Source organism: Mesoplodon densirostris, chromosome 4 (assembly GCF_025265405.1).
Source record: "Mesoplodon densirostris isolate mMesDen1 chromosome 4, mMesDen1 primary haplotype, whole genome shotgun sequence".
NCBI classification, from domain to species: Eukaryota; Metazoa; Chordata; class Mammalia; order Artiodactyla; family Ziphiidae; genus Mesoplodon; species Mesoplodon densirostris.
This window is the reverse complement of record NC_082664.1, coordinates 140,414,155-140,438,192: the sequence shown is the minus strand read 5'-3', so window position 1 is coordinate 140,438,192 and position 24,038 is coordinate 140,414,155. Positions and strand designations below refer to the sequence as shown.

General features: G+C 38.4%; 1 protein-coding gene across 2 annotated transcripts in view; it reads right to left on the bottom strand.

Annotated features, from left to right (window-relative positions):
* The window catches only part of MYO5A (myosin VA), a 202,253-nt gene that overhangs the window by 97,790 nt on the left and 80,425 nt on the right, over positions 1 to 24,038 (bottom strand). For both annotated transcript variants that reach the window (XM_060097329.1, XM_060097330.1), the window contains exons 5-9: positions 14,641 to 14,797; positions 9,517 to 9,660; positions 7,160 to 7,241; positions 6,409 to 6,516; positions 3,935 to 4,041 (exon numbers count right to left, since the gene is read on the bottom strand). In XM_060097329.1, coding sequence (XP_059953312.1) covers positions 3,935 to 4,041; positions 6,409 to 6,516; positions 7,160 to 7,241; positions 9,517 to 9,660; positions 14,641 to 14,797 — 598 coding nt within the window. The remainder of the gene's footprint in view (positions 1 to 3,934; positions 4,042 to 6,408; positions 6,517 to 7,159; positions 7,242 to 9,516; positions 9,661 to 14,640; positions 14,798 to 24,038) is intronic.

Below are 24,038 nucleotides of genomic sequence, written 5' to 3'. Positions count from 1 at the left end.
TGTGTGTTTTCTAAACCTTTTACTTTTGAACTATCTGTACCTTTATGTTTTAGGAATGCATCTTTCAAAAGTACATACCTGAATTCTAAAACCAGTCTGACAATCCATATTAGCTGAAACATTGGTTCATCTGTAATTATTTCTACCTTCTTTTGTGCCTTTACTTGTCCCACCTTTTCTAAAATTTTCTCTACCTCTCTTGCTATGTTTGGATTATTTTTTTCAGTTAATTTTTCTCTCTACTAGTTTGAAAGGTTTACCTTCTGTTTCTATTTTTATGATAGAAGCATTAAGTTACATTAGTTAACTTAGTGTAATTAACTAACACGAACTCCAAACACTCCATCCCAATCTATAAGCTTTGTTATCCAGGACTTTAGTTCCATCTTTTTGCGGGGAAGGAGGGGCTGGTGATTCACTTTATTTTATTTAAACTTTTTATTTTGAACTAATTTCAGACTAACAGAAAAGTTGCAAGAAGAGTACTAAGAATTCCCTTCACCCAGATTCACTAAATAGTAATATTTTACCGAGTTTGCTTGCATCATTCTCTTTCTTTCTCACTCTTTCACGTACATATACATACATGTTATTTTTTCAGAACCTTTTGAGAGCATGTTACAAACATGATGCTCTTTTAGTTCTAAATATTTCACTGTTCATTTCCTAAAATCCAAAGACATTATCTTATATAACTATAGTATAGTCAGTAAAATCAGGAAATTAGCAATGATACAACCCTATTACCTAGCTGGCAGATCTAATTCAAATTTTGCTGATTGACCTAATAATGTCCTCTGAGGGCAGGCTGGGGGGGGGGCGGGGCACATTTCTATGGTCCAGGATCCAATCTAGATTTATACATTGAATTTAGTCATCTTGTTTCATTAATCACCTTTAATTTGAATAGCTCTTCACTCTTTTTTTTTGTCTTTTGAGAACTTGACATTTTAGAAGAATAGTATGTCTCTCAGTTTGGGTCTATATGATGTTGCCTCAGATTCGGGCCATGCCTTTTTGGCAGGAATGCTAGAGAAGTGATGTGGCACCTTCCTCAGGGTGCTGCATCAGAACTCATGTGATGCTAACTGGTTGCTTGGTTAAGGGAGTATCTGCCAGGTTTCTCCACTACCTTTCCCTCTGTAATGAATAAGTATTTTGTGGCCCAATACACTAGTCATTATTATTATTCTTTTAATTAATCAAATTTTATCTACATTTGCCCATACTTTACTAGTTTTTTTTAAATATTTATTTATTTATTTATGGCTGCGTTGGGTCTTCGCTGCTACGTGTGGGCCCTCTCCAGTTGTGGCGAGCTGAGGCCACTCCCTGCCATGGTGCGAGGGCCTCTCATTGTGGTGGCCTCTCCCGTTGCAGAGCATGGGCTCTAGGTGCACGGGCTTCAGTAGTTGTGGTTCATGGGCCTAGCTGCTCCGCGGCATGTGGGATCTTCCCGGACCAGGGCTCAAACCTGTGTCCCCTGCATTGGCAGGCAGATTCCCAACCACTGCGCCACCAGGGAAGCCCTTTACTAGTTTATTGATTCACCAATTCTTCTGGAATTTTAGATCTTGTATCTGGGATCACTTTCCTTCTGCCTAAACTATGTCTTTTAATATTTCCTTTAGTGAGGGCCTATTGGTGACAAATTCTCACAAGTTTCTATTTGTCTGAAAACACCTCTGTTACTTTCCTCATTGTAGAAAGATATCTTTACTGGATATACAGTTCTAAGTTAGTAGTTATTTACTCTAGAACACTGATGATAGTCCCCTGTTTTCTGGCTCCTATTACTGCAGTTGGGAAGTGAACTATCAGTTTAATTGCTACTTCAAGAGTAGTATGTCTTATTTCTCTCCTGTTTTAAGATTTTTCTCTTCACCTGTGGTAGCATTACGGTGTGCCTAGGTGTGGATTTCTTTTTATTTATCCTAACTGGGATTTTTTTGCCTTTCCAAATCTGTGGTGTAGTGTCATTTTCACAAGTTCTGAAATTTGTTAGTAATTACCTCTTCAAACATTATGTCTGGCTCATTCTCTTCTTTCTCTCCCTTAGGAATTCTCATTATATTAAAATTAGATTTTATTACTCCATCCTTCATCTCTTTTAACTATTGTTAAGGGCTCCAGCTTGGGGCCCATCTTGCATTTTGGACCATTTCTTCACTTCTGTCTTCCAGCTCATCACTTCCCTACTCAGTTGTGTCAAATATACTGTTAATTTCTTTCAGCATTATTAGTAGGTTTGACTCTGCTCTCTGTTGTTTCACCTAGCTCTATTTTGTTTTATCATGGGATCTGAGATTTTTGACTGTGAGCCAATATTTCTTGTAACTTTTCTTCTGGGACTCTGTTGAGTCCTGGATTGAAGGTGGATTTGCATTTGCTTCTGTCAGGCATCCAGGGAACTACCAATCCAGGACCAATTTAAACTAAGTTTTGTGTATGTAGCTTTTGAGGACCATCCAGGAACTATGAAATCAGACTGGGAAGTATGTGTGAGGGTCAGTTTATTGTTATAAATTTTTAGGGAACTATGTTTTCCCCCTCCACTTAGCTTTGAGACTTGCTTTTTCTTTGTACTCTTGGAGAGTGTGGTGAGCAAGTTCCTCATTTAGGGTCTCAGCTTTAGCCAGTTTTCCTTCCTGTTCCCCTGTTTATATGAGTCCTAGGCTTTGTTTTTTTGTCTTCTGCACCCCATTTGGCTATGAAAACCGAAGCTCAACATCACTGGGTTCAGCAAACGCCCTCCACGTGAGTCTTAGCTTCAGAGTTCTGCTTCATTCTCTGAGTTCCTGTTTTCACTCAGTTTATGGCCTCTGAGAAGTTCTTATGTATTTATTAAAAATATTTTAAAATATAATTTATCCAGCATGAAGCTCAATCAGAGCAACCAGTCCAAAACTGCTAGAAAAGAAAGTCTCTTTCATTTTACAGATGAGCAAACTGAGGTTCAGAAAAGCTAAGCAACTCACCCCAAAACACAGAGAGTAAATAGTAAAGTTGGGATTGAACCCAGGCAGAGACACTGAAACATGTATTTCAAAACTAAAGTCTAATTTACCCAAATTTAAGTCACATGAATTAATCTACATGTAGATTTGCAAATATCAACTTGGGTGTCGGAAGAGTGAAACATAAATCTCAAAATTGTTTCCTATTATACTCCTTGAGGAAGCAGGATGGAAAAAGAATTATATTAAAACTGCCTCCATTTTAATAAAGTTAAAAATACCTAATAAATATACACTGCATATGTACATGTGTGCAAGTGTGAGTGTGTGTATGTGTGTGAACTTTGATGGTGGTGATCAGAAAATACTGCAAATCACAAATGCCCAGTGAGAACAATCTGAGACTGTCAGGTTTTGTTACAGTTTAAACAAATGAACTGAATTTTAATTCTCAGTGTGTAGTTATCACTACGTGTGGAAGAATATGTAAATCATAGTGAAGACGCCCTATCTCCCCAGCCATCTAACTCTTCTTCTCAGGAGTAACCACTTTTAACAGTTTCTTCAGTAACTTTTAAACCATATTACATTTCCACAGCTGAGGAGACAAATGAACTTACCAATTCTGCTATGTGAGCCATGGGCCAAATGAGCCCTTCTCTCTAGTCTCACCAGTCCAACTTTCACATCTAATATTTCCTACTGCTATTTATACAGCTCAGACATATATCCAAGTTCTCTCCTCCCCTCCCTCTGCCCCCACCACCCCAATCACTGTGTACCAGGGATCTGAATCCACATTTCTTTGTTTATAATTCAAGATTCTATTCTACATAGTGTATCTGTCTAATAATTACCTCTCTGATAGTTACTAATGTTAGTTAATAGAGAGACTTCAAACACATTGTTTCCATAAAGAGTCAATAAAACTAAAATATAAATCAACTGTCATCACATGAAGCTTGCTCTGAACTTACAGGGATTGTGCAGCTGTCTGAATCTCGAGACGTAAATCCAACATTGCCTAAGTGAAGGATGCCAGCAAGTATTCGGAAAATTCCCATCTGATAAGATTCACTAATTCCTGAAACAGCAGAGTAAATGAACAAGTGATCAATTTCAGAACAGGAACTAAACAATTATAGCAGACAATTTTAAGTCCATCTTTAACTCTTGAATAATGCCAGATGTTGTAGACATTATAATGTGTCATAGTTAACAACACTTTCATCTTTGTTGACATTAACACATAATGCGCTTTAGCATTATGGTTGAGAGCACGGGCTGTGGAATGAGACAGACCTCAGCTTGAGGCCTGGCTCTGCTCCTGACCTGCCATCTCACATTGGTAGGTAACTTCACCCTTCTATCCTTCTGTTTTCTCATTTGAGATACAGGGACAATAGGGACTATCTCAAAGGGAGTTTGTAAACATTAAATAAGAAAATGCACATAGTAAACTTAACACACTATGTGGCACATGGTAGGTGCTAAACAAACTATCACCATCGTTGTCACACACTGAATTTAAGTATCTCATTAACAGTATTACCTTTTCTATTTATCTCTACTCCAAATGCAAGTTGTAGCCCAATAAGGCTGTTTTAAGTCAGATTATTTAATTACTTCTTCTAACTACAGACCAACTATAAGTCAAAGAGACCCCAAGATTAGAAGCGCTCAGGCTGGTGTTGCACCCCAGCCTGATGAGCAAGTATCTAAACGCAGCATTAGAGCAGGACCTGAAGGATCAGGCAGGATGAGAAACCTGGACAGCCCTTGGTATTTTACCAGCTCGGGCTTCATTTTTCAATAAGGTAAGATTTTTCCAGAATATTACATATAAATTATATTCCAGTAAAAATAGTAAAATGATTTCCAAATATGTAACTACATACAGAGTAATTGACAGTTCATCTTACAAGGAATGTTTCTGCCATCTCCTGCATTATGGCTTTTTCAAATTTGCAATTTTCTATTTACGAAGAGAATTAGCCCCGGAAGAAAAGCAGTGTTTCTCAAACTATAATATGCATATGAATCACCAATGGATCTGGTTAAAATGCAGATTCTGGTTTAGTAGGTCTGAGACGGGGTCTGAGATTCTAAATTTTTGCAAGCTCCATAGTGGTCCTGGACCATACTTTGATTAGCAATGCTTTTAAATTAAATTAACTCACCTCAGGTTACTCCTCAAAGTACCAATATATGACTTTAGAATTATTCATATTCTGAAGCTTTTAAATAAATAATTCAACACTAAAAGTTATATAACTACATTTCTAAAGGTCAATTTATTTATGTAGATCAATTTTTTTTTTAATCCAGAAACAAGACAGTGACATGAGCTATTTCAGAAACAGAATAAACTACATGTAATACAGTGTTTTGTCACCAAGCCAGCTCAACCACATTTCCAGGCCACAAAAGACACCCAAAACGAAAAAACAAACACAAAAAAATCCTATAAAACATGAGTTTTTGTATAGAAACCCATTTCATTTGGCTCTAGCTTTCAGATTTTGTAAAAATTTAAGTAAACAGTCCCACATCCCCTGATGCCCTCAATGTATTTTTTTTTAATAAACTTATTTATTTTATTTTTGGCTGCGTTGGGTCTTTGTTGCTGCGGATGGGCTTTCTCTAGTTGTGGCGAGCGGGGGCTACTCTTCGTTGTGGTGTGCGGGCTTCTCATTGTGGTGGCTTCTCTTGTTGCGGAGCATGGGCTCTAGGCATGTGGGCTTCAGTAGTTGCAGCACGCGGGCTCAGTAGTTGTGGCACACAGGCTTAGTTGTTCCGCAGCATGTAGGATCTTCCCAGTCCAGGGCTTGAACCTGTGTCCCCAGCATTGGCAGGCGGATTCTTAACCACTGAGCCACCAGGGAAGCCCCTGAATGTATGTTTTAAATAGCTTTACTGAGGAATAATTTGCATACCATAAAATTTATCCATTTAAAATATGCAATTCAATGGTTTTTAGTAAATTTACAGAGTTGTGCAACCATCACCATAACCTAATTTCAGTACAGTCCCCATCACCTCCAAGAGAAACACTGTACTCATTTGCTGTCCAACTGTGTTTTATAAAGAATCTAAAAATAAATTAACCGAAAATGAATGTTAAATCTCTCAACAATTCTCACCACTTAATATGAAGCTAAGCCAATATTCCAATCAAAGGTTGCTTGAGTCAAAAAGCTATTGCTGGGCTTCCCTGGTGGCTCAGTGGTTGAGAGTCCGCCTGCCGATGCAGGGGACACGGGTTCGTGTCCCGGTCCAGGGAGATCCTACATGCCGCGGAGCAGCTGGGCCCGTGAGCCATGGCCGCTGAGCCTGCGCGTCCGGAGCCTGTGCTCCGCAATGGGAGAGGCCACAATAGTGAGAGGCCCGTGTACCGCAAAAAAAAAAAAAAAGCTATTGTTTCTAAAAATTCAAGAATAAGATTACATACCTAGCAAAGTGCAGGCCTGCCTGGTTTGTACCATCTCCTTGGCATCATCTACTCCTTCAATCACAGGACTGCCACCTTGCTTCGTGTAATGAAAGTTATTTGCGTCTCCTGCAATTAAGGAAAAATTTTTAAAAGATTTGCAGTCTATGAAAAGGCCTTGACTTCTACCCTTATGTCCACTCTGAATTAGAGGCAGTGACAGCACAATAAAGTGTATAGAGTCTGAAATTTGACTTCCTGTGTTTTTAGTTATATTTTAATACAAGACTCAAAATTAAATAATGGAGTGAAATGTTTGTAGAATTTGTGAAATGAATAGTTCTTTCCTAAAGGTTTTATTCCAATCTACAGGCTAGGATAATTTCTTCAAACACTTTACTCCCTTCTTCATAGAGTTCCACCTATGGAACCTCATAGATTTCCACCACGTAAACTCCTTTACATTTTTTTTCCTTTTAATCAAGGCAAATTTCAAACATGTACAAAAGTACAGAAACTAGTATAATGAGCCCTTGTGTACTCATCACTCATCTTAAACAAGTATCAACTCAAGGCCAATCTCGTTCCCTTTATACAGCCACTCACCACTTCCTCATCCCATGAGTTATCTTGAAGCCAACTGTAGGCCTCTTATCATTTCATCCATAAATATTTCAGTATGAGATAATCTCCTTTTTAAGAAGTAAATTTGTGAACTCAGAAATTAACATAAGACAATACCAGCACAATAAATCTAGTGCTATATTCATACCTAATCGCAGCATTTTAAATTCAGGTAACTTTGCTGAGGCACAAAGCTGATAGAAGATATGATAGTTTCTCTCCTCTTCTGCCTTTGAAAAAAGAAGAGTTTTCAATTACAGCATTTTAATCTAAAACCCAGAAAATTCAATCATAAAAATAAAAATTTAATTAACTCATTTGATGAAATAAACTGTTCTCTCCCAAATTTCCTAATACATATCTATGATTATTAAACCTTGTGATTTATTAGCTATGTGCATCTGTGTGAGTGTGTATCTGTTGGTCACATTCAAAATAATATACGTGATAGTAATGCTTTTTGAACTAGTGAACAGCTTGCTATATGGCACTGTCATAAGAGATCAGTGCCTCTGAGGGAAGCTAAAACCTTTTTATTTTTTTCCCTGCAACACTCAATATTTTCTCACAGTATTTTTTTAGATTCATGGTCTTCTTAAGACTTTTGAGTAGAAAAAAAAAATCCCATTTTTGCCATATCTACTGTAGCTGTTTGTAAGAAATCCACAAATACACTACATCATCCTTATCATTTTAGTTTATATATTTAAAAATCAATAAAAATTTTTTTAAATAGAAAATAAATCATGTACAATTCTAAGATCATTTCTTACTATTTTCTGACAGTCTTTTTCCACATATATACTTTAAAAATACAGTTATAATCATATTGTTTATACAATATTATTATACTCTATTGTCATATCCTTGAATTCTGCAGTGTATTCAGTTAACTGAAGAATAGAGCAAGTAAGGCCAAGGTCAGGTTTGATGCCCAACAGGGGCTGGTGTCTGGTAAAGAAAACTTAGTTTTCTGTGTTTAGTGCACAGAATACACCAAACAAATTAACAATATACCAATGACCACAAGCATGAATAGGCAAGAGGTCAGGTGTTTCAGTACACAGACAACTAGAAAAGCAGGGGGATCTGCAGAAATGCTTTGGTCATCTTTGTACATGAAGGACAATATCAAGTATGCTCTTTCTGACTATTTGACTCACTTTGATATAACCAAACATCCACAATATTATATAGCCCTGTGGGTTGGGGAACAGCTAGAATTACTTCAATGTTTCTAGACAAGACAATAAGGATTAGGCCTTAACATTTTGTCTTAAGCACTACTAGCCTCTGGTCACCATACCCATTTTCCCTTTAATCGTCTACCTATCAATCAAATCTGTACTATTTAGACTCAACCTTCTCTTAGATCTATATATATTTCCCCCATTGTTTCCTCTGGCTACTAAACATTTTTTTTTGGACCTATTCAGGTATACATGTGTGCGCAGTAACACTGCTCTGCATGTATCTAGATATTAGAACAATGGAGGAGGGTGACTATTCCTTCACTATACAAATCAGGTATTACGTTTAGGTAGCCACAAATCAGGCACACCCCCAAAGTCAAAGCCAGGATAGCTCTAGGCTGCCCAAACTCATGACTCTCAGTATGTCCCAGACAGTTTCAAAGCCTTAAGACACTGTGCAATGGAAATTGTAGACTCTGCTACATGGCAGTGCCAGGGCTATCTGAACCTCAATATGGCGAGCGTCTAGTTAAGGGACTACAGGAACCCCATCTCAGCATGTAGTGGGTCACCGGGAGTCCTACTGGGGAGTTTTCCAATGATAAGTCCACATTCCCTGAGTATACCTATAAACATGTGAATGCACACCTGCTGGTGCTGTAATGTGTAGTACTTCCCATTTACAAATAAAAAAGGAGTAAGTTCCCTGGTGAGGATTCTGGGCTTTCACTGCCATGGCCTGGGTTTAGTCCTCATTGGGGAACTGAGATCCCTGCCCCCCGAAAAGGAGTAAGAGCATATGTGCAAATGCAAGTCTGGCACTGATCCATACACTTGAGTGTGTTCTTTGACAGTAGTTCACAACTGAGTTGTGAAGATCTTTTAACCCTCATTATTCTGTCTAAACAGTATCACATTCTGAGAGAAGGAAGGAAGAAGGACAAGGATAATCTTTTTTTCGTGAACTGAGTTCAAACTGTAACTCACTGAAGCACAGACCAATATCTTCCCTATCAACTGGGAAATGTGACAGACAAGACTAAACTAATAGTGCCTCTTCTTAACTAAGCTTTTCCTACAAGCATTTGGAGGAAACAGTCAAAACCATTAAACCTAAATCACTGCCCAGTCCCAAAGACTATTAGTCTAAGGGGTATCCTCTGATAGGCACTGTTTTACATGTTTCAGTCCAAGTGTGGTTTGTAGTAATATTGTCATAACATGCTCAAGAACATCTGGGAATAAAATGCACACCAACAAACATGAGCTCTGGAATTATATGGCAATCTATATGTATACCTGCCCGGCTTACCTGGAACACCACTCTGGATTTCTCTAAAAGGTAAGTTCTCATATTGGCACCAATGATTCGATATCTCTTATCAAAACCAATCTCAATGTACTTCCCAAAACGGCTGCTATTATCATTCCTGGTTGTCTTAGCATTTCCGATTGACTAAGAAACAAAGGGAAAACAATAAGGTTTTAGAAGTGCAGTTCATGCCCTGACATTTACAGATTTGTTCAGGGAGAGAAAGAACACAACCCTTTAAAATTGATTCTTTTAAAAACAGAACCAGTTTTGCCCCTGCAGGCACAACTGTATGCTTTGCTCACTGCACAACCACACAGGTATACTCTAATAGTCCGTATCGGCCTTGTTATTCTCGCACAAATTATTTTCAGAAACAGCAGACTCGAGCCCAGTGCCTGGGAGGTCTTCAACCACCATTTGTGGTATGGAACATACTCATTCATGTCAACAAAGGAAAAGAACGGATGGGACCAGGGGCTGCCTAGGCACATGCCCTCTTAGTTAAATAACAGGGTTTGGTTTCTTGAAAAACTTTGTCTGTTTTATGTAAATAAGCTGGTTAAGACAAATTAATATTTTCCTGGAAATATTGCTTTGGTGTTCAGGGTCTCTTTAGCCAGTAGGCCCAGCTGGAGTGCTTATTAGTGGAGTGTTAGTAATTACCCACTTAATTCAAAGCCATTTTCAGAAACCAGAGACAGTAAAATTTGGCTTTGGATTTTGATAGTTGTATCTAACTTGCAAGACATCTGCTAAAGAATGCAGAGAATGTAACTTTCTGCTAAATTTTTCATATAATCTTAAAAATTTAAATTGAATATGCACTGCTTTCTGATTTAGGTAACATGCATCTATACATTTTTCTTTCAAAGCAAAGCAAAAAACATGCTGTAGTTAGAAAAGCAAGTGTTAACATACTGCATAAATTAAATGCTTAATAAGATAATTTCATACAATTAATATCTTTCACTGTGCAAAGCCTGTGACTATTAGGATTAGTATATTGAAACCACAGCAGAGAGAAAGATATGAAAATGCTCTGGAGCATTAAGAAAGCAATACAAAAAAAAAAAAGCAATACAAACACAAGTGATGAAAACAGTGGTAACATAGCCATACAAGTCAACACATTAGATTCTCTGATCAATCAAAGAAAACGTATTTTCACTCTCTGAAATATAAGACGTGTATTACCCTATTCTGTTTTGGCAATGAGAACACTGCTAACTTTCAGATTAACATTATAGACTGAAAGAATAGTTGGAAGCTATCTTCCCAGCAAAACTTGATATTACAAAAAGCACAACAAAAAGTCTCCATATATTCCCATTATTTTTATTTTGTTTAGAAAATAAATGTGAAAATTTCTTTCAGCGCAACATATTCTGTCAAAGAGCGGATGGAGGATTACATGTAGTAGCAGTGGCAGCAGCAGTAATGATTACTGAGTGTTTACCAGGCACTGTCCTAAGCACTTTCCCCCAGCAACTAAGCAAGTTAGGGGAGGGTGGTCCACAGCTTCTCCTTTCTCCCAGACTCTTATCCCAACCTCCATATGTCATCCCCCCGCCCCAATCTACTTACAGTGGGGATCAGAGTGGCCAACTTGCCAAGATAATACTACACTCTGTGAGAAGAAGTGAGCAGGCCAGAGTTGAAACAGACCCTTTTGTCTTTGAGTACAAGGTATATGAACATATAGCAAAGAATGGTAGAAGGAGTAAATGAAATAGAAGTCTGAAGATCTGGGTATCATGCCAGGGCCTACCACTAACTTGCCATCATTTAATCCTCTGAGGAGCATTAGTGTCCCCAGGTGTAAACTGACTGGAATAGATGAGCTCTAGGGTCCCTTTCAAAAATAAAACTCTATGATTCTAAGCCTTTAACCCAATATGGAAAGAAGGTTCTGTATATAAATGATGTTTATTCATTTATTTTGTTCATTCCCCCTAATTGCTCCCTCTGCCTTATAAGTACTATATTTATAACAGCCTCCCTAATGCTATTTTCATTTCAATCAGCAAGAAATTGTTAAAGGAAAGAAGTTTTGTGGTTTTGATTTTACTACTGATTTCAGAGAAATGTTGAGTGAATTATTCTCTTTACTAAATGGAGATGAAAATCTTCAACTACAGTTATTGAAGAGGAAATAGAGCTGTTAAGACCCAGTGTGGGGCCTTCCCTGGTGGTGAAGAGGTTAAGAATCCGCCTGCCAATGCAGGGGACATGGGTTTGATCCCTGGTCCGGGAAGATCCCACATGCCACGGAGCAACTAAGCCCTTGCGCCACAACTACAGAGCCCGCGAGCCACAACTACTGAGCCCACGAGCCATAACTACTGAAGCCCGTGAGCCTAGAGCCCGTGCTCTGCAACAAGAGAAGCCAACGTAATGAGAAGCCTGTGCACCGCAACGAAGAGTAGCCCCCGCTCACCGCAACTAGAGAAAGCCCGCACACAGCAACAAAGACCCAACGCAGCCAAAAATAAATAAATTAATTAAAATTTTAAAAAAAAGACCCGGTGTGCCCCCAACATCTTCCCTGTCCCCATCTTAGGATGAAAATTTCTAGGAAAGAGGATGAAAAAGAAAATGTCATAAAACTGAGTAAAAGAGAATCATTTATTTCACTGTACATTACTCGTATTTTGCAAAAGGAGCCTATGACGAGGATGAGGAGCTTGCTTTCTAAAGGATAATGTGCAAATCCCATAAGCCACTGGGCTGTGATGTTCAAGGTGTGGGATGCTCGTGATCACTGGAGACCCAGACACTCTTTCTTGACATCACAGTAAAGGGCGCTGATATAGAGACATAATCTTGAGGCAGGTTTAAAAGCTACAAATTTTCTAGGCCACGTATTCAATATTTTACCTATATTTTCTTCCTGTAACTGGAAACCTTTTGTCACCATTCTTCAGCCCTACATTCCATTTTAATCTTTCAAGTTGGGATGCCCTCATTTGTAGCTGTTGAAAATTAGTTCTCTCTTTAACAAATTTTCTAAATCCAAATTCCTGCAGAGAAACTAAACAATAATATAACGTGAAGTAGCTAAGTATAACTACTGTCTTTAAAAAAATTTTTTTTCATAAATTAAAAAAAAAAGTATAACTGCTGTCTTTATCTTTTTTTGTTCATCCTAGCAAACAGGGTAAATTCCTTATAACTGCATATTAAAAAGTAGTATCTGTAGTCATTCCAAATTTTTAATATCACTCCTACTAACACAACTCAAATTTGCATTGTAGAAAAAACAGTATAGCTAGTTTTTGAACGAGACTATAGCAAGGTCATAAAATAGTTCATTCAACTTGATGTATTCCAGAGTTATGTTATTATATGGTCTAGGCCTAGGAGAAATGGGATTTCCTGATACGTTCATAATCAAGACTCTGGGATCTTCTAACAGTAGGGACTAAGAATGGCCTAAACTACGGCCAAATACCAAGAATTTGTTGTTATGATCAAAAACAGTCAAAATAATGGTAGAAAGCAAAGCCCTGTTGTTTTCTGAACCGAAATCAGAAACTGGCTATACAGATTATATTTTCGCAATATTAACACAAGTGGGATCCACCACTATATCTGTAGTTTAAATTCTTTCAGAATCTTAATATTTGCTTAAAATCTTTACTACTCTCTTTTGGCATAAGCATCTGTTTTCTCATGTCTGTGCTATTTCAGAAAACATTTCCAGTTCTCTTTCCATAGGTCACCCAGCCCAGGAGGCTCTTAACTTCCCCAGCATCTCTTATTTTCTTAATCCCAAGAACAGAAGTCATGCTGCACTAGAGGGCAGCCCTGTGGGCAAGGGGTCACAGCATACTATTCTGAAGTGTCACACACAGCACTGCACACCAGGCACAATTACCTCTGGACTGATCAGTGCGAAAACCACTTGCACCACAGGTGCACCAAGCCAGTTCTAAAACGCCATCTGTGTTTGGGTGACATGTAAGGCTTGACAAAGGAAAAAAAACAGGAATAAAGAATGCTGACTTGGGTTTTTATTAAGAAAGGTTTGTTTCTGCATGTCCAAAGTAATTTCTCTCCATTTATTGAGACTTATTTTCTCCATTTAATGGGAATACTTACAAAAATGTAACTTTCCTAAAATCATATTAATACACAAATAATTCTCTAATTACAAATCCTAAAATACTCAAATTCTCACACAAAAAGGTCTGTTTTCTTTGGCATGAGCATGTCTACTTTGTATACGTAGTCCACTTTTGAAAGGATATCCTTTCATAGATCTTCCTTTCCCAAGAATTTATATTATTGAATTTCTTTTTCTAAACTAAAGTTGTGTGATATGCTTGACAGAAACAAGCAGAAAAATGCTTTCAAGATTATGATTTAAGTTTATAGTTCATAGCTGGAAAAATGTAAAAACTTATGGCTAAACAGGTTGGACTGAGTACAGAAAACGAAATGTGGGCAAAGGAATAATGAAACTCATTCATGCTTGAGCATAGTGAATCCTGTATTTTAGAAAGAGCTTAAATAAGCTCAGGATTGTGGGAAAAGGAGTAATTTATACTTCCAGTATAAGGAGCAACAGATACAAGTCAATTAACTGGGAGAAAAGAAACTTGAGGAAATGAAGTGCCATTGCCAGCTACTTGGAGGCAACGATCCAATGGTAGGTTAAAAATGGAGGTTTATGGGGTTTCCCTGGTGGCGCAGTGCTTGAGAGTCCACCTGCCAATGCAGGGGACACGGGTTCGTGCCCCGGTCCGGGAAGATCCCATATGCCATGGAGCGGCTGGGCCCGTGAGCCATGGCCGCTGAGCCTGCGCGTCCGGAGCCTGTGCTCCGCAATGGGAAATGGGAGAGGCCACAACAGTGAGAGGCCCCGCGTACCGCAAAAAAAAAAAAATCCAGGTTTATGGAATAAAGTAGATTCCTCTATAGCTAGACTTTACTCAAAATGTCTACCTTACTGAATTTTTACTTTTCCTAGATCTCTCACTAACATCCGGAAAAGTATTTTCCTACTATTACTGGTTGAGAGATCCTAGATTTTCTGACATGTGCTGTATCAATCAATTTTTTGAGCCTGTTTCTTAATGAGAGAATATAGTAAGAAGGTCATGGCTGCCTCTGCCTTACCTCCATGATGGGGTTGGATGCCAACACCTTTTCCTCAACATTGGCTTCACTGGCGGAACCACTTACAGTTGCAAAGTATCGCATGGCATACTTAGCTGAAACTGTTTTTCCTGCCCCAGACTCTCCACTTACAATGATGGACTGATTTCGTTCATCTCTGTAAAACAAAGAAGAGTAACTGACAGTGCTGCTCACTTTTGAATGTGATTAACATTATTTTCTCTGTATTCTCATCAATGAGCCATGGTGAGTTCCTGCTGGTTCACACATGCAAAAATGTGGGAAGGAACCTAAGAATGACATTTCCTAATAGAAACAACTACTTATAAATTAACAATGAACAGAGAGGGAGAAGAAATATCAGGCATTAAATTAGAGAGCATCACATCTAAGGATGAATCTGTAATATTCTGAATTTTTTGTGTGTACATATCTCAAACACACTTTATTCCTAGAGAATTATTTTGGTCTATTATAGTACTGTTGTCAACCACCTTTAGAAGAGACAGGAGTTACAGCAAACAAATTTAGAAGAAAATACTACTTAATTGAAAAAAAAATTATCTACTAGCTAACTGTCCGTAGTGTCTCCCACAAACTCCAGCTCTTACTAAAGTACCCTCATTACCAGAGAAGAAATGGTTCATTTGTTGGCTGATTCATTCAAATATGTTAGAACTCAAAGACTACCAACTGGACTTCCCTGGTGGTGCAGTGGTTAAGAATCCGCCTGCCAATGCAGGGGACATGGGTTCGAGCCCTGGTCCAGGAAGATCCCACATGCCGCGGACCAACGAAGCCCGTGCACCACAACTACTGAGCCTGCTCTCTAGAGCCCGTGAACCACAACTACTCAGCCCACAAGCCACAACTACTGAAGCCTGCGTGCCTAGAGCCCATGCTCTGCAACAAGAGAAGCCACCGCAATGAGAAGCCCATGCATCGAAGAGTAGCCCCCGCTCCCTGCAACTAGATAAAGCCTGCGTGCAGCAATGAAGACCCAATGCAGCTAAATTAATTAATTAATTAATTTAAAAAAGACTATCTACTATTACATCTTTAATTCATTCATACAATGACTCAAAACTCTAGGTGAGGAACTTGCTCATAAGACTATCATTTCTTTGAGGATGAGGACCTATGTCACCATATCGTTAATATCCAGCAACTAGTCCAGAGTCTGACATGTCACAAGCACTCAGTAAATGTGTATTGATTATAAGTAAATAAAACTTTAATAACCAACCTAGCCTAGGAATAAATCTGCTTTGGCTACAATTTTGACTGGGAAAGAAACTTCCACTTCCTAAGATGAAACCAGCAGTCAGCTTCAATCTATCAAATTAACTGAACAAGTACATAAAGGTAGTATCATTTTTGCCCTTAATTTATGGAGAGACAAGATGAGTTCAAAGGTTTTTAGGCCACAAGATTACGAGGTTATTTCACTATAGAAGACGATCTTTTTATCTTTTAAAAGAAATGTATTTATCCAACAAACATTTAGCAAACACCTACTACGTGCCAAACATTGTGCTAAATACTAGAGATACAAGTTTAAAAACCCATGATCTGCATCCTCAAGTGGTTGAGGGTCTGAGGGGAAAGACAAACTAATAATTAAAGATTATAATACATGGGATGGGATATTGAGAGGAGGAAGAGGTGATCAGGGAAGGCACCCTGGAGATGATACCTCAGCAAAGTCTAGAAAGATGAGTAAGAGAAAGCAAGCAAGGGAAAAGGAAGTTAGGAAGGAAACATTCCAGGGAAAGGAGATCACATAAATGAAGGCTCAGGGCTTCCCTGGTGGCGCAGTGGTTGAGAGTCCGCCTGCTGATGCAGGAGACACGGGTTCGTGCCCCGGTCTGGGAAGATCCCACATGCCGTGGAGCAGCTGGGCCCATGAGCCATGGCTGCTGAGTCTATGCATCTGGAGCCTGTACTCCGCAACGGGAGAGGCCACAACAATGAGAGGTCCGCATACCGCAAAAAAAAAAAAGAAAAAAAATGAAGGCTCAGATGCATGAGAAATTAGGAAACATCAGATAATTTAATTTGACTAGAACATGAAGTAATGACAGATAAGGTTGCAGAGGTTAACGAGAAATGGATCATAAAGATCTTACATGAGATGTTAAGGAATCTGAAGTTTACCTAAAGGTCATGGAGTACTACTGCAGGGTTTTAAACAGAAAATAAACAATCTAATTAGTAAAAACGCTCTGGCAGCAATGTGGATATGGGTGGCAGGGGTCCAGATGAAAAGGTATGAAAGTCTGAACAAAGACTGTGGTGGCCATGACTGAGAGAGGCAGATGGGTTTAAGAGACACCAAAGTGATAGAATCAAAAGTACCTGCAATAAGTTTCCAAAGTAGAAAGATTTTTCTATGGTAAAGGTTGTTTTTTCGTTGAGAAAGGGTGGTCACTGTATTATTTTACAAACTTTGAAAAATACAATAGGAGTACCCAACTCAGGCCTCATTAAGTACATTCACATCACGCTACCAGCACCTGTAGGCAGCCTGTTCAGATGCTCTGACACTCATACTGTGGGGAAGATCAGGAGGACCTAGGTGACACAAGGAATGTTTAATACTTATAGTAAAAGCTTGCATGTAACCCTCATTTTTATACAACATCCTTGAACCTCATGCTGTCTCATTCCCTTTTTATTTGAACTTCTAGACTTAACTGGATATTCCCACTGCCTCTGTTCATACATGCCTGATTTCAAGATAAATCACTCAAAAACACACAAAAAAAACCCCAAACAGTTCTCATTGTGGGGCCAATGTCCCTTTTTTTCATCATTTAGAATATTTTAATGTTCTCAGAATTGATGTCTTTGATACATTAATCAAGGACAGTATCATCAGTCTTTGGATTCCCTTCCAAAATATAACTAGAAAAATGATCTCTTCCTAATTCCTGCATGATCAGTTCTGTCACTACACCCTGTGTGATAGCTACCTTGACAAAATTCTCCCAGCATTCCTTCCAATAATAAACAAGGTGAAGAGGCTTCCACTAGTCTGACGAAAAGGAATTATTAGTGGGAACTGCTATCCTAAACTGTACTGCCTTTGAAATACTATTTCAAGTCTTTATGACAAAATGTTACGTCAAAAAAAACGAAGCATTCATTATGTAGTAGCCCTTTCCTATACCATGGGGAAGAAGAGAACTGTTAAAGGAGATAAAGTTGAGGATTATTCAAATGAATCACACAGATTTGTACAAATACACACATATACACATTGATGTCAAGCACATACCAGATACATTTTCTCTTCCAGGATTTACAATCCTGGATCCATATGACCAACAATTTTTAAGGGACTTTATTATTTATTACATTTCCCTGACTTTGGAAGAGGCTTCCCTTCTTCTTGAAGCCTAGTAGAGCATTCCAATATATAAATAAGTAGGACTTTTCCATTACATAATTTTCTCTGAGTCGGGCTCTGGTCTTCGATCTGTCATTTACCAATTTCATGACTTTGAGCAATTGCATGCCCTCTCTGGGTCACAGTTTCCCTTATTTTTAAGATTAAATAGCATCTAAAGTCTTTCTCAATTCTAAAGTACTATAACTTAAAAGTTAAACTAACCCCAGAATTGATTTTTCACATGTTGGATGGGCCATAGCCTGCAGTCTAAGCCAGGTAAACTCAAGTACAATTGGAATAGGACAGGCTTACAGATGCTTAGATGGGCTTGAAGGGCTGTACTTGAAATGGGCAAACATTTCTTCTCTGTAGGACCCCTGAATCTGAGATGGCCAAAATCAATAAAGGGCTACAAAGAGAAAAAATGTAAATTCCATCCCCCTGCTTTTAAATTAAGAACAGGAAACAGAAATCTTTATAAAGTAAGTACAGTAGTTTTTCAGTTATATGTGGCCACAGGAAGAAATGCCAAAAAGAGACAAGAGCAGAGACAGGTAGAAGTGGGGAGCCAACTAGAGACACAGAAGGGAGAAGGGTAATACATAATAAAGACATGCAAAGGGAAAAACAAGAAAAGTATAATAGAGATGTGGAGAAAATAGATAAAAACACCAGGGATAAAATATTTTATGGTTTTAAGGTGAATATCAGAGTCTACCCTACTCTATTTATTTGAGCTGTAAGCTTTAGATTGTTACATCTATGTAAATAATAATTTATTATTCTTCGAAATTTTGATTAGCTGGTCAGCCACTATTCACAATTCTTCAGGTTTCTCATCCTTATAAGAACCTTCTTTTACTTTTGGGATGTAGATATCACTTCAAGGACCTGATAAAACCAAGTTAAGGAACAGAGATTCACCACCCTTCATCAAGGACAGATCAATCTGGAGCATTCTAAGGATGCAGGAACTGAAAATTTATGATTTCTGGCTTGGCCAGTCCTCTCAAGGGTCCCTGCAATGATCCTAAATAGCCTGGGTACTGGGTGCCCCAAAGCAGAGGTGAACTCTTGTGGCCTGTTTCAGTCAATGTGCTTCCAGAGGCTATAATGTGAACAAAAAGCCACTACCTAAAAATACTGCTTCATTCATTCATGCAACAAATATGTAATAAGTAGCCACAATGTGCCAAACACTTTATGAAGATAAAAGACTCTAGGGTCATAGCCTATTGAGAGAGACTGAAAAGTGCAGTTTAAATACAGTGGAGTAATTACAAGAAAAGAGGTCTATCCAGGATATTATGAAAGCATGGAGAAGGGGTATAGAACTAGTGGAAGATGTGAGGAAGAGCTGTCAGGAAATGCTTTCTAGAGAAGGTGATGCCTGAATTGACTCCACATACGATAATTAGGAGAAAACTAGGTTGTATGGGGAAAATGCAATAGGAATTAAACTATGGAGAGGTACCTGAAACCCCAGGAAATAAATTATTCAAGGATAGACTATCTACTCTGGGTTGATGAAAGAGAGAGATGTTACACTTGAGTCTATATTCCTTCTATCTATATATCTATTTGGTTTGTCCAGGCTTTCCTTAGATTATATCTAGTAAGATTCATTTCGTATCAGTTATATTATTTTATACATTTTCCTTCTGAACTTTACCCTTTAAAAATGTAATCTCTCTAGGTTATGGTGCTCATATTTTCCAAGACCATCATCTTGTCCTCTGCACACTTAATGAGCATACTTTCTATTCACATCCAGGTTGTTAATGAGGAAACTAAGTAATGCCAGCCTCAGACCTGACTCATGCAGGACTCACTTTACTATATCCACACACCTCAATGTTGACTCTCTCATAACCATCCACTGGGTGTTGCCATGTACCTTGGTTAAGTGTACAAGCACCTAGGTCTAATTTTTAGCTTATAAGTGAACACGTTCTCATGAAACAAAATCTAGAGTTTTATTTTCTTGCAGGCACTCAGTCTAATTGCTTCTCCTTTATCTGATCCCTTGCTAAAAAGGAAAATTATTAAGTTAGTGTAATATAATGCTTTCTTCCAACATTGTGTATATACTGTGATGTGGCTTTCACTTGAGACTCTAATCCTTATTTCTCTTGTTAGAGAGGTGCTAAGTTTTTCTACATTTTTATCACTTGTCAAACCTCAAGCTGCTCAGCTCTGTTTCTCCAAGATTTCTGCTCTTGATCAATCCCAAGAAGATTTACACTCTAAAGTGGATACTAGACAATGAGTTCACAAGACAATGTGTAGTATTAGTTTTTAAGTATAAATATTTACCATAAGACTGGGCTGGCACACTGATGAAAGCTGCGCTAGAGAGGCAGAGAGATTATTCAGGAAATGAAAATAAGCGTTTCCTGGAGATACACCAAATTCCTGCTGAGAAGTCTGTCACATGACTATCAGATCTCATGTCAATCTGACTTTTCTGTTCCATCAGTATAGAGCCTATGAAATTAATATAAAGATTCCATAACAAAAATAGCCAATTTTTTCCAGTTATACATATTCTTTTTTTAATATTCTTTTCCATTATGGTTTATCATAGGGTACTGAATATAGTGTCCTGTGCTATACAGTAAGACCCTGTTGTTTATCTATCCTATATGTAAAAGCTTACAGCTGCTAACCTCAACCTCGCACTCACTCCCTCCCCCAACCCCCTCCCCCTTGGCAACCACCAGTCTGTTCTCTATGTCTATGATTCTGTTTCTGTTTCATAGATAAGTTCATTTGTGTCATATTTTAGATTCCACATATAAGTGATATCATATGGTATTTGTCTTTCTCTCAGAAATAGCCAATTTTATTTGTTTGTAACTTTTATAGACTCATATACTTACTGTACTTTATTCCTACTACAAACTTATTGGATAGATAGTTTTCAGTAAGTCCCAAATTCATATAGTAAAGAATTCTGAAGAGGAATCATTTATCAGGAACTGAGGTGGTCTCAAAGTAAAACTTGAGTGGGATCATGAAGAATAAATAGAAACCAGGCAGATAATGGAGCATGGAGAAGGATATTCTAGGCTGAATAAAAGGTACAGAAATAAAAGTATGCAATGTTAGTTAATCTGAGGGAATAGATTAATATTGTGAAAATATTGTGTTAGAATAGGGTCATATAGTTGGAAGTAAGAAAATTAAACAACAAAGAAGAAAGGCTCTGTAGCCTCAGAGCTTGATTCATATCTCAGCTCCCAGATACTATTTATTAGCATGATAGTCTGAAAGTTACTTTCCTCAGTCTCCTCATCTGTAAAGCAGGGGTGATGATTTCTGCTCCCAGGGGTGTAATGAAGATTAGAGGTAACATGCCTGACATCATGCTTGGCACATAGTATACCTCTAAACATGGTAGCTGCTAACTAATAGAAGTTAATTCACATTTATATATCATACATAAAATTCCTTATCAGGTAGCATGTCTGCTTGCCTAAGTAGGAATACTTGGTACCACATGGCAGGTGAGTCACAATTGGCAACAGGAGAGATTTTATAATCTATAACAGCCAGCATCCACTTGGCCAATAGACCTTAGAAGAGTGAAGCATTCAGAGTCTGCCTAAACAAATGCAAGAGGGGCCACCCTAAAGAAAGGCCTAGCAAGAGAGTCAGGAAGAATAAAACCCGATGAGAGGCTAAAATGAACAGAAAGAGAATGCAGACATGAGACTCCATGATGATGAAGACCGTGATGACAGTAACAGCTTATATTTAAACAGTGTTTTTCAAAGTGCTTTTTATGTTTATCATCTAATGTAATTTTCACCTCTGAAGTAAGCATGATAAATATTATCTTTTCTTCATTGGGGGAAACAATAACACAGAGAGGTCAGATGGCTTATCCAAGTTTAGAGTAGAGTTGGGTTGTTATACTCCACACATCTCTTAGTTTCCAGAAGAAAAGTCTATACTATGCTCCTTCTGCTTTGCTACAAGGTCCTTATCATAGCCTGCCCTCCACTAGAAAGAGTAAAAGACTTATGCATTAGTGCCCATGAAACTGAAAGGTAACAAGTGTGTACAACAGAATGCCTTAAATGTAAAGCTAGACCATCTAGTGCAAGTGTTCTATTTTATAGGTGATAAAACTGAGGCCCTGGGAGACCAGAAGATTTAAGCTTATATAGTTATTTATTGATGGAGCTGTGACTAGTATAGATATCTTTTCCATTACACTAAGGTTATGAATATAACTCTCTAATTTATTTCAAGAAAACTCATAAATGAAACTTAATCAATCAAATTTATTTGCTCTACCATTAACAAGGGAGGAAAAAAATACCAAATCAAAGCAATCAATATTACTTGGTTTTAAGGAAACAAAAAGAAACAAACAAACAAAAAAAAACCCTGATGCTTTAAGGAATATAATATTGTGATTTAGTTATCAGACTGCAATGAGTTTCAGCATGAGAAAAGACTGGCAAGAATGTGAGGCATGGGCTTCCCTGGTGGCGCAGTGGTTGAGAGTCATGCAGGGGACATGGATGCGTGCCCTGGTCCGGGAAGATCCCACATGCTGTGGAGCGGCTAGGCCCGTGAGCCATGGCCGCTGAGCCTGCGTTTCTGGAGCCTGTGCTCCGCAAAATGGGAGAGGCCACAACAGTGAGAGGCCCGCGTACTGCTAAAAAAAAAAAAAAAAAGTGAGGCAAAAATGGTGAAACAAAAATATAAGAGGGCTTCCCTGGTGGCGCGGTGGTTGAGAGTCCGCCTGCTGATGCAGGGGACACGGGTTCGTGCCCCGGTCCGGGAAGATCCCACATGCCGTGGAGCGGCTGGGCCCGTGAGCCATGGCCGCTGAGCCTGAGCGTCCGGAGCCTGTGCTCCGCAACGGGAGAGGCCACAACAGAGAGAGGCCTGCCTACCGCAAAAAAAAAAAAAAAAAAAAAAAAAAAGAAGAAGAAGAAGACAAACAGATACAGCAGCCCACTGACTTTTTCTCCTCTGTAAGCCAATGGGACTGTTAAAATTAAGAGGCTAGTCTATGAAGGGGTGCTTTTCTCTGTAAGGGGAAAGAAGCCATGAGTCAAGGATCCTGATTATGCTACTGTCACTGGACATGTATCTACTGGGGAAGAATCACTCATGTCAGCTTTGCTTTGAGGATAGATGTTGAAAATGCCATTTCGACCTTAAAGATCTAAAACAGAACTGCACCCCCTTCCTCCTCCCACCCTCCCACCCCACATGCACAACCTGCTCTGCCTGCAATCTCTCCATCTCAGTAAACAGCAACTCCAGCATTTTAGGTGCTCAGATCAAATACTTTGCTGCCATCCCTGACTTCTCTTTTTCTCTCATACCCCCACATAAGCAAGCCTTGGTACATTCTACCTTAAAAATTTATCCAGAATCCATCCACTTCTTACCATCTCCAATTATATTCTCCTTAATTAGATTATTAGCTCTTGCTTGGATCAATGCAAAATCCTCCTGACTAGTCTCGTGGATTCGACCATTGTCACCATTACATTCTGTTCTTTGGTTTGGGTTTTTTTTTTTTCCTAACTTTACTTTTGATATGATTTCAAACTCACAGAAAATTGCAAAAATAGTAAAATGAACTCCTGTATATGCTTTATTCAGATTCACCAATTGTTTAGGTTTTGCTCATTTGTTTCATAAATGTCTCTGTTTCTCTTATTCTGATATTTTCTGAAACATTTGGGAATAGGTTATAGACATGATGACTCCTATGTATTTTAAAGTACATTTCCTAAGAACAGTGACATTGCTCTTTCATATTGATCGTGATCAAAATCAGAAAATGTAATGTTGATATAACAGTATTGTTTAATCCACAGTCTATATTCCAATTTTTTCAATCATCCAGCAATGCCCCCTACAAAGTTACCTTCTCTCCCCCATCATCAAGGATTCAATTCCAAATATTCACCGCATTTAATTGGCATGTTTCCTCTATCTCCTTTAATCAGGAATAGTTCCTCAGTCTTTC